The sequence below is a fragment of the Dermacentor silvarum genome, chromosome 1 (genome assembly GCF_013339745.2).
Source record: "Dermacentor silvarum isolate Dsil-2018 chromosome 1, BIME_Dsil_1.4, whole genome shotgun sequence".
NCBI classification, from domain to species: Eukaryota; Metazoa; Arthropoda; class Arachnida; order Ixodida; family Ixodidae; genus Dermacentor; species Dermacentor silvarum.
In genome coordinates this window covers 187,676,835-187,692,695 of record NC_051154.1, presented here as the reverse complement: position 1 = coordinate 187,692,695, position 15,861 = coordinate 187,676,835, and the positions used below count along the sequence as shown (strand labels likewise).

The 15,861-nt window shown below is 46.6% G+C and overlaps 1 protein-coding gene across 2 annotated transcripts in view; it reads right to left on the bottom strand.

The window, feature by feature from the left end:
• LOC119436532 (ATP-dependent RNA helicase A-like) overlaps positions 1 to 15,861 on the bottom strand; it is a 137,753-nt gene that overhangs the window by 87,940 nt on the left and 33,952 nt on the right. For both annotated transcript variants that reach the window (XM_037703401.2, XM_037703402.2), the window contains 4 exons: positions 4,969 to 5,133; positions 3,150 to 3,227; positions 1,472 to 1,591; positions 1,303 to 1,374 (listed from right to left, as the gene is read on the bottom strand). In XM_037703401.2, the coding sequence (XP_037559329.1) occupies positions 1,303 to 1,374; positions 1,472 to 1,591; positions 3,150 to 3,227; positions 4,969 to 5,133 (435 nt within the window). The remainder of the gene's footprint in view (positions 1 to 1,302; positions 1,375 to 1,471; positions 1,592 to 3,149; positions 3,228 to 4,968; positions 5,134 to 15,861) is intronic.

Here is a 15,861-nt window from a genome sequence, read left to right as displayed (position 1 = left end):
TCTGGGGTTTTACGTGCCAAAACCAGTTCCGATTATGAGGCATGCCGTAATGGAGGGCTCCGGATTAATTTTGACCACCTGGGGTTCTTTAACGTGCACTACAACGCAAGAACATGGGCGTTTTTGCATTTCGCTTCCATCGAAATTGGGCCGCTGCCGCCGCCGGGATTCGATCCCGCGACCTCGTGCTTAGCAGCGCAACACCATGGCCGCTAAGCCACCACGGGCGGGTGTACAAAGGTTTCTGCGTAACTATGCATACTCCTAGCCATAAGCTCATGACACTGCAGCAAAGGAAAGCAAAGGACTCCTGTGTACAAGCAAGCTGAACTCTTAATGTGCTTATCAGTTCCATTAGTGATTTTTGTTTTGCATCAAAAAGTAGCGCACAATGCAGGATTTTATCCACTACTACAACATCAATTCTACAGCAATGTAAAAGCTTAGGTTGCACTTGTGTTAGCGCATCAGGAGTCTGAACACTAACGAAGTGAGAACCAGGAGTTCAAGGCACTCGCACCAAGACGATAAGACTTTTTTAATTTCTTGCCACCCTTAATGCTGTCCCCACGCACGCTGTTATTGCAAGATTGTTGAGCGGCAACGAATAGCTAGTCTGCTGTATTTTCCCTGTCCGTGTGAATAAAAGATCACATTTGTAAAGGCCGATAGTGTAAACATCTTTCCAGACTATGCCACCTTAGTCATGTTTTAGAACAGGAACTTTTAAACAGGGGAAAAAAAGCTTATTGAACACTGCTAGGCTGAATATCATCTGTATAGACTAATCTCTGAGTTGCACGCACAGCACACCAAATAGGCCGAGAGGATTTAGTGAGGGCAGCAGCTAGTACAGAGCAATACACGCACGCTGTTATTGCAAGATTGTTGAGCGGCAACGAATAGCTAGTCTGCTGTATTTTCCCTGTCCGTGTGAATAAAAGATCACATTTGTAAAGGCCGATAGTGTAAACATCTTTCCAGACTATGCCACCTTAGTCATGTTTTAGAACAGGAACTTTTAAACAGGGGAAAAAAAGCTTATTGAACACTGCTAGGCTGAATATCATCTGTATAGACTAATCACTGAGTTGCACGCACAGCACACCAAATAGGCCGAGAGGATTTAGTGAGGGCAGCAGCTAGTACAGAGCAATACAATCTGTTCTAAACTGACCAACAGAGCAACAATGAGTGCTGTAATAATAGTGCATAACAATAAGGTACCAAAAGAAAATGCAACAAGGCATGACAAATTCTCAGTGATGTAACAATTGTTGCAAACCAAACAGTTTGACCAACCTGGGTGACAACGATACAGCATTCAGCACCAATCCCTTGATTTATGTATGAGTCCAGTATATACTGTGGCACCTAGTATGATAATGAAAGGGACATATGAACAAAACGAATGCATTTGCATAACATTTTACTGAACAACAGCAAGAGCAAAAGGGGCAAAGCCACTTACCTGAGTGGTTTTTCCACAGCCTGTAGCACCTCGAATGATGACAACTGACGACTGGTGAATAGCATCTAATATGCTGTCATAGGAATTGTAGACTGGAAGTTGGTAACGTTCATCCAACATCTAAAGACGAGATTGGTACTTATTTGTAAACTGGACACAAATTTTTGTTCTTATATACAGTCGAGTCCTGCTACAACGAAATTCATGGGACAAGCGAAAAATTTTGTTGTGGCGGAACTTCGTTGACGCGAAATTGGTACGTATATACATACGCCCAAACAACAAAGCCGCGAACGAAACTGAAACTATCGTCCGGGAAATCTTCGCGATGGTGTGGGGCAAAGGTTGAGACGTACCAAAGGCGGTCAATAAAGTGTCATTTCACGAGAGAATGCATTCCACACCACTGTTACAGCATTTTTCGTACATTGCGCCTGACGCCTAACTCAACAGGCGTGCCCAGCCGATCGCGAAACACTCATTTAGCGGCATATGCACCGTCGCAATGAAGCGGTTTGGATTATCACAATTTCACTGCATATTTATGACAAAGACCTGAAGTTTTATTTCCAGAAGTCGGTCAGCCTGGATTTCTTACGCTTCACGGCAAGCAAAGGCATTAGGCGAGTCTCACAGTCCGTTAAAAGAGCCATTACAATTTCATTGTCGTGGGCTCTGATAACTTTAAGACGAGGTCAAAAGGATCCATTACTTTCAAAACAGTCGCCAGATTCAGTGTGTCTAGCGGGTTGTCATTTTCCCCAGACAACAAGACGTTGGCATCATGTTGACAACAGCAGCTGCGACATGCACAAAGTGCACGCCCACGCGAGCCTCATCTTCAAAGTGATCTGCGATATGCGCAAAGTGCAACTAGTGCCAGTAGAGTCATGTGTACTGTGCTTTTGACGTTTAGTTTGCGTTGAAGCGAGAGACAGCATGGAGGTCAATTTGCTCGCTGCTATTGCCACGCCTTCTCACTCCAGCGTGCGAGATGTGTTCATGTTGACCTGTGCACGCGTGAAACCGTGCTTGGTAATTTAGTTAGCAAGCTAATGTTTACAAGTTTATACGGCCCGATAAAACTACTATCCTTAGTTTGTACAGCTGTCGACTAATCTGCTATGGCAATCGATGCTTCGTCTTTCGGGCGAAACTGCGAAATTTTTTCCTTCTGCTTTCTGTCTCGGCGATCATCTGTGCCTTCTCAAGAGAGAAATTTACGCTTCTTCGTTGGTGTAGCCATTTCGACCGGACACACACCACAGAAAACGGCAGCGATTGTGGTGATCCCGTGCAGTCTCGCGCAGGCGTGTGATGACCACGCGTGGCTATGGATTGCAGCGGCGTAAATCGGTACTCTGAATTTGATTTCGTTTGCGAAAACCTTGTTCAAGCAGACATACAATCGTCACAGCTTTGGAAGGGCCTTTTAATTTGGCTACTCTGCAGGTCGAATTTTAATTCTGTCCCAGTTTAGTTTTCGAAAAGTTCGTTGCAGCGGAAATACCGAATAAAACGCCTGCGTTATGAAGAGACTTTTTGGTATTACTTTCTATGGGCAGCTGACGGGAATCAGAAAATCTTCGTTGTGGCGGAAATTTCGCTGTAGGGGGATTCGACTGTATACAACTTTAGATGCCCAAGAAAAAGGCCCAAAATAACAATATGCACAGACCTTTTTCAGTTGTGGATCGTGGTCCACCTGCTGATTGTAGTTATTAAGAATATCCTCACTGATCTGCCTCAATGTCATCTGAAAGAACAAAACACACTGCATTGCACTTAAACGTTCTATAAATCTAACCACATTTGCACAGCACAGTAAAACACCATTTTAGTAAGCAAGCAAAGCAGCAGTGTGCGCGTGTCTGTACGAAAGTGCATGCAGATCTCTCTGCTGGGCAATGATGACAAAAAGAGAAGTACCGTACTTTCCGGTGTATAAGACGCGGTTTTTTTCTGAATTTTTCAACGGTGCGTCTTATAGAAAGGTGCGACTTATGTACATTTTTTTTCTCGGAAAAGCTGCCGTCAAAATCGGATTCAATGTTACGGCCACGCGAAGCGCGCTGGTTGAATTAATTGCTACGAGTTCTGTGCGCGCAATCGAGGTGGCGGGCACATTCTTCTCATGATCGAGTTCCCGAGCGCCATGCGAGAAGAACGGAGCAGCAACGCAAGCGGCGGCAGGCCGACCGTGAGTCGACCGACCCCGAATTTGTCGCATCTGCAGATCGCTGTCAAGACACGGCGCGCGCCGCTGCGCAAACTACGCAGTTGCTACCAGAGTACAAGCCGTCCCCTTCCCTCCCATGCTGCCTTCCCACTTTCTTCCCTTGGGCGCAATTCGGCTTACCATTGGACGCTTTCGCTCGCACATACAACATACGGCGCGTGGGGACGATGTTATCGCCCTTGAACTTTATACGGACCATTGCGGTAACCACTATGGCAGAAATGCGCTTGGGCCGGTATTTTGTAGCAATGCCTTTCCGGTGATAATGCCTTTTCAGGCTTTTTGCGCTTTATCAGTGGTCAGAGCAACGGTCTGCTCGCGTTATCAACGGGATCAGCCAGCCGTGAGCGGTGGATGATAAGACTAGTATAGAATAAGTCAAAAGGCATCACTACAAAATACCAGCCCTGGAGTGGAAATATATGGCACCCATACGCTTGCGTGTGACCCGTGTTCACGGAGTGAAATGTCACTCTTTTTTATCGCTTACCGAAGGAACAGGTGAGTCTTATACACCGGTGCGACTTATATACGTTTTTTCCCGGAAAAACTGCCGTTTTGAAGGGGGTGCATCTTATACAAAGGTGCGACTTATAGACTGAAAAATACAGTAGAAGACCGCTCAAGATATGGTCCTCATGTATAATAAGGGCCAATTACTTCCCAGTGCTTTTAAATTCAGGACCAATGCAACAATTTCCAACGGAAAGCTTTAATGATTTACACTTTTCTGTTATGTGCGCAGCTTTGTATAGACACCTGCCGCTTTCTTTTAGTTTTCATTTTCCTTTCTTTTTCTTTTCTTTTTTTGCATGCAAGCTTTGCAAAAACTAGACAATAGTGCTTCCTCAGAATATCCCACTCTCATTTTGGAAAAGCATTGATATTGACATGAATGGTGCCTTTTCTGCAGGCCTAAAAAAAAAAGTCAGCCTTCCTAAAGAGGGAGGCCGATCATCGCATCGCTCATTTAAGAAGTTACATAGCCCCCCCCAACCCCCTCCCCCATCACCTGCGAAAGCTGTGGGTATACTGTGTGTTTTAATGATGACTGATTATTAAATATAAGGGACATTAGATATAATTTTTGATGACCAAGCTTCATAGCAACCCACAAAAAAAACTGGGTGCGAGTTTGCTTCAGGAGCACATTAGAATTAGGCAAATACAGTAGTTTATCCACATTTTGTCTCATGGCACTATGCATTTTCAACCTGTAGTAGACAATAAAATAACTCCCAAGCAGATCCATTCGTACAGTGGCCATAGGGCCCTCGTCAATGTTGCAAGATGTCCAAGGGTTCCAATTCTGCTGTGGTGGGGACCAAGGCACTACTCCTCCAGGCACAGGCTGGGCTACCACCTGCTCCTCCTCAAGTTGACGTGGAACTTTCAGTGAGAAGGGCTCACTCATGCTTTCAGCCTGGAAAGATACAACAGCAGCATTACGCACAAGACCACTTCACTCCCTTTAGACAACCATAAGTATATGCAACATGTGAAAACAGGAATAATAACCCCTTACTGTGTGCAGTATTATTTTCTTGAGAAAAAAGTAGACAAGCCTTTGTTTAGGCCAGATATGCTAACCTCCCTCTTCGCAAGCAACACTTAGTAGCAATACTATGAACCAAAATTGTCACGTATCATACACCATGCAATTACAAGTATATTTTATGACCATGCAAAAAGACATTTGAATATCAGAAAATGTGAAAAAATATCAAAACCACCGAAAAAATTTCACACATTCGATTTCAGAAATTCAGTGTATTTCTGACAGCTCCAGCTAGTAGAATCTTCATTAAAATCTATTGCCATCCTTGACTGATTAATTGATAGCTTCAAAATCTAAACCAGATCTTTTATAGGCCTTGGTTTTAATTTTTGCTTTGCATAGTCTCTAGGAGTTTCACAAAAGTCTAGCGAAAATTTTCCTCCTCCTCTTCTGAGAGTTATGTGTTGCTGCTCTCATTAGTACTTGGGACATGGCAGGACCCACGCTTTCTTCATTGTAAACACTGCTGCCATTCTCATTTCCTTACTTATATCCTATGCCAATAATGGTGCCAAGAAAGAACATAGCCCATGCAAACACATTTTGCCACCAAACTTTTTCTTTTGAGTGGAAAAAAATTTCTACTCTACTTTACAAAACAAGCCATATAACTGCATGCTTTATCATATATAATACAGCAATTAATGGTTGCTTCGCAGAGCCACCGATTGTATTTCTGCATCAAAACATCACAGAAAGCTAATACAAATAGTAAATAAACAACTTGATATTTTTATGTGCTGGCTTTAAGTGTATAATTTGTGAAAATAACATGTTTATTCACAAACCTTTTGGACATTGTGTGACAATCTGCCATAACATTTTTTAAAAGAAAGATAACTCACATTATTTGCAGTGCTAAAGTTGCTATGTATTTTATTGCTAGAAGATTTCAGGTGAATATATAGGATTGTCTTTCTTTTCCATTTTCTTTTCTTTGAAGCAAGTATTTTATTAAAGTTTGGCCTGAGCACAGCTTCTACCGGATACATACGCACTTTAACAATGATTTACAGTGCAGTCCACTAATAACGTGTGGGGTCAAACAATCTTGGGACAAAGGAACAACACAGTAGTGCAAACAATCAAAAGGGCATTTATTGCTCCTTTCATACACTTATACATCCTAGACGAATTACTATGCCGATGGGCACACAACAAATCGAGGAGGGCCGACTCACCGCGACGAGATAGCGAGTGAATATGTTCGCCCGCATGCTAGACACCAACGCCTAGTCGTTCACGTGTACGGTCATGCGAATGGTGGCACGTTCGAACGGTCCGTGTTCGTCCATTCCGGTGTCAGGCTCCTAAGCCTTCTCGGGACGGTGCCGCGAAGCGGATCGGCGCACACGCGAAGCATTCTCACTGCTCGCCGACCCCATGCCAAAGAGGAAGCGCCATCACCCTTTTGCGCCCAAGTAACCCGGCCGTTAAGTAGCATTAGCCACGCAACCCCAGCGCCATCTTTCGCAATACGCCGCAACCACACCAACCGCCGCCACCGTAAAGCCATGCGGGAAAAACAACATCAGGGGTTGGCGCGAGAGTCACGCATCCCCACAAACGATATCCCACATATAAAAATATATCGTTTATAACGATGAGCCTACTTAAAAGTATCTCCTTAGGCTTTAGGGCTATGAGAAAAAAAAAACGATATTTTATTCCCCGCATATCTGATATAACGATCAAAATTTTGCCATCTGGACGGCGTTCCCCTTAAACAAACGATGCCAAGATGGGGCGAAAAGTTTGCTTGCGCGAGTCTGTATCTGCCACAATTACCGCGCGCCGATTTCAAAAGCCATGGAGAGCATCGCGAGTTGGCGCAGTGCACCACACAATGGCGCCAGCGGCTTCGCATCGATGTCACCCACGATCGTGAGCTATGCCACAGTGGTAGAATAGGAGAGGTGAACAAACAGTGCCGCTTTGCCAATGCTCCAAGGTAAGGTAGAGAAGGTGCCATAGGTGCCATAGAAGCCCATACGTCCTACAATGGCGGCTTTTGGAGGCACAGCAACGCCATCTATATTTCGCGGGGCCAACTTCCCGGCGAAATATAAATCAACGTTTACCATTCAAGGGTTGTTGCGTCACGTACTCTACTGCACCAGCTCGCATCACATTGCTATGACATCGCATATACTGAGCACACAATACAAATGAAGCGTAGTAAGTTAGAACATTCGCCACAACATTGCGTCACAATGTAATGGTAATACTCCCATCTATATTTATAGACCTCATTCTATAATCGCACACATGACACTGGTGAGCCTTGAGAGTTTTGCATAAATTCAGAGCAATGGGCTCACCAAGATTTTGAACGAAGTAGCATATCCATGCAACATATGTACCCACACACATCTGTCATTTTGGTGTCAAGATAAAATCAACATTACATTGAAGTGATTCACAAAAACCACACTTTACTCTTCACTAACACAGCACTCGTGCCACTTGTAGTTTTTCTCTGGTACTGAAGACATAGCTAAAACATAATATTTAGTAAAAAGGCAGTTCAAAAAAGATGGTCGAACAGCGAAGCTGTGTTAGTTACACCGAGTGTTACGAGTGTTACATGTGCATGTGCTGCACATGATGCAATTGCATAAACACATGTAATCACAGATTGACAACACGAACTTATATTGAAACATTGCAAGGCAAAAAGAGGCAGCGACCTCAGACGCTACTCGACGAGTGTTCAGTTCTCTGGTCGAAACCTGCCGAGCCAGACACCGCGTGCATTCAGCGCGAATGCAGGGAAACGTGGACGGCGTTCGCAGCAGCTCTGCGCGTTGCCTCGTTGGTGCTGACGGTTCTGTTTTGTTTTTTTTCGCGTGAGGTTTCTCTGTGTTTCGCCGTGCTATTTTTTCATGTGCAAGTTGTGCTGCCCATTTTTTGCGCGCCAGCAATAAGAGCAAGCGACGAGGCTGTTCATGAGCCTACTCTCGCTGACGCTGGCGGTAGGCAGCCTCTTCCTGAAGAGTCCGTACTTCTCATGGTCTTCCCATAGTCGCAACTGCGATGCACATTCGTTATCCGAAAGGGCGCCTCTTACAGAAACACCTTCTCTTATACCCATCGCCTCTCCTCCTCGCGCCCAAAGTGGCCTCTAATTGATCGCCTCCTCCCCCAGCATGCCTCTCCTCCTCTGCTGGACACGTGGACTGCCCTACCCCGGTGTGGCTCTGAACCTTTCCTGGTCACATGACGTGCGTGACACCGGACATACAGCGCAGGCTTGACTAAGAAGAGCTCCACTGTTAATAAAGTTACTGATCAAATCTTATAAGGTTAACACTATAAATATAGCCATTACTTCTTATGGCAACACACAACAGAGTTTTCACGACATTACAGTGTTAAATATGGATATACAATCTCTGCATATCTCGGCACGCATCGCCACAAGCAAACTTCAGAAAGCCCGCACAGTTTTGCATTTGTAATTATTCGTGGATGGAAGCAAACACCCTGTGACTTCGCATTTTCCTATACTAATGGCATTGTCTGTACTTTTTCAAATGTTCCTATTGAGTAGTGGATGCATAATTTTCAACTAGTGTATTGCCCCACGAGATATAATCGCGCTTCAATCGCACGACCATAATTGATGTTGCTGGTCATTGGCTTGGAACCGTATTTCAGCCTCGTGAATTGACCTTGAATGCTCCACGCATCACGGAACGGTGCTCGAGTTGCCGCCGCTTTACGCAAGATGGCAGCAGGGGTAATCTGGGCTCCATTTCTCAGCTCCACCGTACTTCAAAGTATGTAGCCGGCGGGCATCGCGAGCATTCACACTGTATTGTTACGACTGACTTTTGAGAAATAGCTTCGCGTCGTAGTGCCATTCACCAGAGAGGTCTTCCATAACACTAACTAGTTACCGTCGCTTAAATCGGACTTTTCACGCGGATTTACGCTTGCAGCGTGACTTCAGATGCGTTGTTTATTCCTTGTTTATTAGATCGTTTTATTTATTTATTTTGCTGGATACAGATTGGTTCTCAGAACTATACAGTGACTAATGCGTCATTGCCAAATGAATCCCGTTTGAAACTAATATCTTTTTGATATGTTCCCAATCAAGTACACCTGTTACTTCTTCCTCATTACAATATTAATAAAAAATTTCTGCCTCCATTCCACCCTGTGAAAGTTGATGTACGACGAAGCTGTTGCCGATGTTAGACAAACGCCACCACCACAAGACGTCGCACCATCGAGATCAATGTAGAGTTCACGACCTCATTCGCGCCCTTTCCGTTGGTGCTTCGACGTCGCGGTGCACGTTCGCAGCATCCATACACTTGCACGTAACGCGCGTTCACGAATTACGGTCGCAGCATACTCTGCGCAACCGATGCAACAGACAAAGCGCCCACTCATCAAAAACAGATACTTCGTGTGCACACGTTCGTCACGCGCGTACGCAGGTGTGCCGCAGCGCAGCATATATCGTCATTCTAGTAGACCCTCCACCTGGTACAAGTGCGTTATTGAACTAATTGAATTTCTCAATGTAAAGTGCATCACAAAATTTGTAAAGTACAGTGGAACCCCGATTATACGACGTTCAAGGGACCACGCAGAACCATTGTATAATCCGGGCTTCGTATAATCGAAAAACTAAGAATATAGGCAGTCACACTCAGTCTTGCCCAAAAAATGGGTACAGACCGCCTGAATAAACCCACGGCATGAACCTGCACTGCTCCTAGGAAGGTAGATTAAATTATAAAGAAATTACCGTATTTATTGATTGCAACGCACACATTTTTCACTGATTTTCGTTGCTTGAACTCAACCCTCATGTTACAGTCAAATAACAGCAAAACTGGCCATTTTAAAACAAATGCTCTAAATCCCTATATTTCTAGCGCTACATTGGCAACCTGTAACTTTATGTCTCGATCCAATCCATATACAAGTCAAAACAAGTCGGAACTTGTTTTTGATTAGAATCGACGCTGTTTTCACGGTGCTTTTGGCTGGTTACGATGTCGCAATACCCTACGGCCTTTTGCGGTTCGACTCCGTTCATTCGCGACGTTATGGCAACGCAGCGCATTCGGTATGATGGCCGCTTCGAGAGATGAGCAATTTTGATTGCCGAGGAGCTGGGAAAGTCCACTCGGCTCGGTGTTTCAACGTCAACGATTTGTGAATGACGGGACCAGCAGCAGGACCTCTTTAAATGTGAAGCCAGTCAGACTCTCTGGAACCGGAAGTGGCCTGGTACTGACTCCGAATGAAATATTTGTGTGGTCTTTTAAGATGTACTTAAATCTCAAACAAGCTCGACGGCACGGAAGATGACTTGATTCTCAGGCGATCTCTTCTGGAGATAGTTTCGGTTTTGCGAGACTGTGCTAGCCCCGGAACCGAACCGAAAGTGAAACTATCTAAAAAAGTGTTCACCCGAGAATACCGCCCAAGGAAAGCTCCGTCTCCTCTTCAGACGACGATGAGTGAAGAGAACAAGTTTCCGAATTGCGATTTCTTTAATAATGGTACCATTTCTTTTTCCGTTCATCTCGCATTACATTTGCGACTTTATTTTTATTATTTTGGGTGACTGGAATTTCGCCCCTTGCGTTAAAATCGCGGTCACATTACATTAGGGTAAATATGGTATTGCACACAAGTTATCAGCCAGCTGCAGTGTGCTAACGCACCAGCCAGAGTCTGCTTAGGGCTTTTTTCATTTTTTTCCCTCTCGGACGGTAAGGAGAGAGGCGTCGTACGAGGCGGGGTCGGCGTAAAATTGCGTCGTATATTCGACGTTTTTAATAAATTATTTCTATGGGTGTTTTGCCGGGACCAAACCAATCCGTCATATAATGTGGGTTGTCGTATGACAGGGGGACATATACCGTATTTACACGAGTGTAAGTCGACTCGAATGTAGGTCGACCCCCCCGAAATTGCATGTCTCAAAAAATAATGGGGGGGGAGAAAAACCTGGCGAGTGCATTTCACTCAAGGGAAATTTATTGATGGGGTTGCTAAGACTACTCATCGTCACTAGAGTTCACCTCACTGGTACTGCTGCCGTCATAGCTGCTGCGGTCCCACAGCACGTCGTTCACCAAGTGCGAGTCCACACTTCGCGAACGACCGCACCACGACATCGCGCGGTACAGCCGCCCACGCAGAGAGGAACCACCTGCACACGGTAGCCAGGGAGGCCAAATTTCCTCGCGCTGAAGCCGTCACTGCCGCACCACACGTTCACTGACTCCAGACTTGCGTCCCACTGCGCAGTTGTTAGCTTCCTCGGCATGGAGGATAGCAGCCCGTTTGAACGCTACTGAGAACGAGCGCCGAAAGTTCTTGGCACTCATGACAGGCGCGACGATTCAGCACAACAGCAGAAGTGACAGATGTGCACGGCCGTCGAAAACAAGCGTATATCTCAACGAAAAGCTCTTTCGCCAACTACTAATACCCCCCAAACGACGGCTCTTCCGCCAACTACCAATACCCCCCTAACGGCGGCTCTTCCGCCAGCTACCAATACCCCCCTAACGCCGGCTCTTCCGCCAGCTACCAATACCCCCCTAACGGCAGCTCTTCCATGATCGATGCTCCCACAAGAGCCGTGCGTTCGCGATGCGCGCAATCAAAATGTATGCAATACGGTAAATTAATACGGTAAATTAATACCGTAACCATAAAAACATAGGTGCAAACTTGTAACAACGCCGTAGCGCCCCTGATTTCTCGTTTCTCTTGCCGTTACTAGCGGTACACGGTTCGATTTCGATTCTAAGTCGACACCCCAACATTCAATTGCCAAATTTGAAAAAAATGGGTCGACCTACAATCGTGTAAATACGGTTATCGAGGTTCCACTGTACAACTAGCACACAACTTGCAGACATGATAGCATCAGACTGTAATTTGAACATACGAAAAAACATAATTCTGTTACGCGGAAACTCAAAATTACACTAGCTCTGGAGACCAAAATTTTTCTTTGTCGACGCAACAGTGTACACGCATGGACGCAAAAAATTTGCCGGGGTAGCCATTTACAGCAATCCTTTATTAGCATGTATGACTATGCAGAAACAGTACAGTAGAACCTCGCTGATACGTTCCCGCTTAATACGATTTCCTGGCTCCTACGTTCGCAATCGCAAAAAATAAACATAACCCCATAGAGGAATGTGTTAATACGTTCCGGTTAATACGCTCCCGGAAAATACGATTATTCAGCAGCAACATTCAGCATTACGGCAAACTGCAGTCGTATGATACGTTCTGCAGCGAAAAATTATCATTCAGGTGTGCAAAAAACCACGCTCATGCGCTTGTGAAGCGCTAAGCGGCAGACAGCGGCCGCGCGGCTTCTCTGCAGTGCTCAATCCCCCCCCCCCCCCCTCCGCGACTTCTCTGCATTGTTCGTTCGCCCGAGTGACGAAGCGCGGCAGCAGCGGCGAGCGAATTAATCTTTGCGCTGCCTCGCTTCAACGCGAACTACTAAGCGGCGAAAACAGGCGGACGCCGCGCGCGCTACGACTCGCCGAGATTGTAGCGGAGGTGGTGGCGGACGAGGCGCCTGAAGACGGCGGCGAGAACGAAGGCTTGCGCCCACTGGCTACCTTCGCCGAAGCCCTTGCTGGCCTGGAAGCCTTACAAAGCTTCTTTCGCACGAAAGACAACGAAAATGCGGACAAGGGTCTGCAATGTGCGCAAAAGGAGTTGTTCCTGTCCAAGGGTGTGACACAGCAGTAGAAAATACAGTCGAATCTCGATAATTCAAACTCGAAGGGCCCGAAAATTTGTTCGAATTAAAAGAAGGACTTATTTTTGACGTATTAGTGCACCATAGCGCTACGTACGAACGGTGCGAGTCGAGAAATATCGCAGCGCGCAAGCACATAGCCAGTGAGGGCCACTAAACTGCCCACGCCGGCCGACGCTTGCATCCCGATAGCGCCTCTTCCTCTTCACAACCACAATCTCTCTCTCGCATCCCGCTAACGGCAGTGAACGAATCGTCATGGAGCGGGCTGAGCCGGCACGGCGACGCGCCTGCGGAGGGCGCGTCGGGAAGCGCATTTGGCCTCGGCGAGGAGGGCGGCAGGGAAGCACATTTGGCCTAGGCAACCCCGTCCTTCACTGGCTCCCCTCACCCTCCCTCTCAACTCCCTCGTAGCTCCCTCACCTTCGACTGTCACCGTGCGCGCCCGCCGGCCCGGCGCCAGTTTAGCCCGCTCCCCGAAGTTTCGTTTTCTGCCGTTGAAGCGAGCGTTGGCTGGCGGAGGCAGTTTCGTTGGCCGGACTGGGCGTCCATGTTGCGTCCCTCTGCGCCGCAGCCGCAGCGTTGGCTGAGACGTCGGTACGTACACGCGTATTCCGGCGTCACGCTGAAACGGCGAACTTACCATGTGAGAAAGAAAATTTTCGCCGCAGCATTTTTTTTTCTTTATTTTTTATTTTTCCGTGCAGCGTTGAGGGTTCTCTCCTAAGCTTTTGCTTTATGGCGGTGTCGGAGCATTGCCAGTCGGAGGCGCCGCCACGTGATTTGGCGTGCTGCTGAGAGCATTGTCGGTGCGCGGTTATGTTCGAATTAACCATCGCAAATGCTTTCGCGTTCGAATTATCGAGCGTTCTCGCCCATTGGAATACACATAACTTTGACGGGACCACAGCGTCAGTTCGAATTCACGAGATTCGACTGTAACTATGTTTTGCAAAAAAATAAGTTTTCTGCCCTTGCACCTCAGTATGGGCTTGTCAGCTTCAATTTTTACTGGATTTGGATCGTACATTTTCCCAGATCGTACGTTTATTTTTCGCGTATTTTTTGAAAACGTATGAACGAGGTTCTACTGTATTTACTGTCTTCCCAAAACTACTGTTGGCGTGTTAACCAATACAGTAGCCGACGGATTTTTCGGACTCCAAAAATTCGGACTTGTTGGATATTCCGGACTTCATAGATGCACCATCAGGATTCCCATAGAGCTAATGCATTTGCGCGACCGATTTTTCGGACGAATCTAGGTGCCAATGTTTGATTTTCCGGACTAAATCGCTCGCTCCGAGCCACGCTTCCCGATCTTGGGGGCCGCCATGTTGGATTTTCCGCTGGCTTGGCCGGGCTTAGCTTCCAGTGCCCCTCTGTATAGCCTTCAAGATTAGTACACGCATGCTATCCTCCCGTCTCTGAGGCCATGCCAGCTCTTCCTTGGCTGACAAAACATTCCAAAAAGCGGCACTTTCGTTGGGTTTTTTTCTTTTCGGTCAGCTCAGCACCATCATCATAATCACTTCAGCGGAATCCGTTTTTTTTTTCTTTTTTTTTTTTAAGTTAGGTTGCGCCGTACGTGCGGGTGAAAGCTTGCGAGGGTCAGCCGGCAACCGCAATTTAATCTCGCGCACGCGGGAGAGGAAGGCGCCCGGAGGCGCAGGCGCGCGGACTTCGTTCGCTCGCGGGTCACGGGGAGAAGGCGACGGGGACGGTGGGGAGTTGCGTTCAGCTCTTGCGGCTGCTGCCGACGGAGCTGCCCCGCAGGCACCGTATCTTGAAAGTGATCTGCGATGGGTACAAAGGGCGTGCGCCGAGTGCCAGTAGCTTGGTATGCGCTGTGTGTGTGTGTTTTTGTTTTTTTTTTCGTTCGCGTTGAAGCGAGAGAATAGACAGCGCGAAGGTCAATTTACCCGCGGTCATCGAGCGAGATGTGTTCATGTAACCTGTGCGCGCGTGACACCGTGCTTTTTTAGTTAGTAAGCGCATATTTACAACTTTATACGGCCAATAAAACTAACATCCTTACTTCGTATCGCTGTCTATTAATTTGCTATCGCAATCGATGCTCCGCCTTTTGGGCGAAACTGCGACATCTTGCCTCAATTTTTTTTCTTTGGGAGGGGGGGGGGGGGCGAGTTTTTCGGGCTGTTCGGTTTTTCGGACTGCTCGATTTTTCGGACTATTTGTCAGTCCCCGCGAAGTCCGGAAAATCGGTCGGCTACTGTATATATAAATTTATATTATTAATGAAAAACATTCGGTCAAGAAATTCATTGCATCGGTTTCCAAGCACATTACTGAAACATTAAATCACAGGACATACTGATTTTAAATGCAAAGTTCACTGATGCTTTCTGCAACAGTGATATTCCTTGTACATAGAAGCTTTAGCGTGCGCGATCTGTCTGCAGTGTGCAGGGTGTGCATCCTAAGTGAAGTCCACTACACCGCGTCTACAACGATCACTGCAGCTTCACTTACTGCGTGTTTCACGCCATTTCTGTTCGCTGTTGCTCAGAGTGGCCGGCCAAGGTCGGCCGCGAACATGAAAGCCCGGCTCTGTCTGGACAGAATAGTGTCTACTCCCGTCGTTTGCAGTCTCCAGCATTTCGTAGGCGCGGGCACCTTTGCACTCGCTATCTGACGCTACTGGCGCAGGCGTCTGAAGTCCAATGCTACCCGCAATGATGAAAACCAAATATTACAGCGAAGCTGTTAAGGGGAGACACTGGTGTTCGAAATTTTTTTTAAATTTTTGCCATATACAAACGAAATGTTCAGGCAAGGTATACATTAGCCTGCTAGAAGCATAT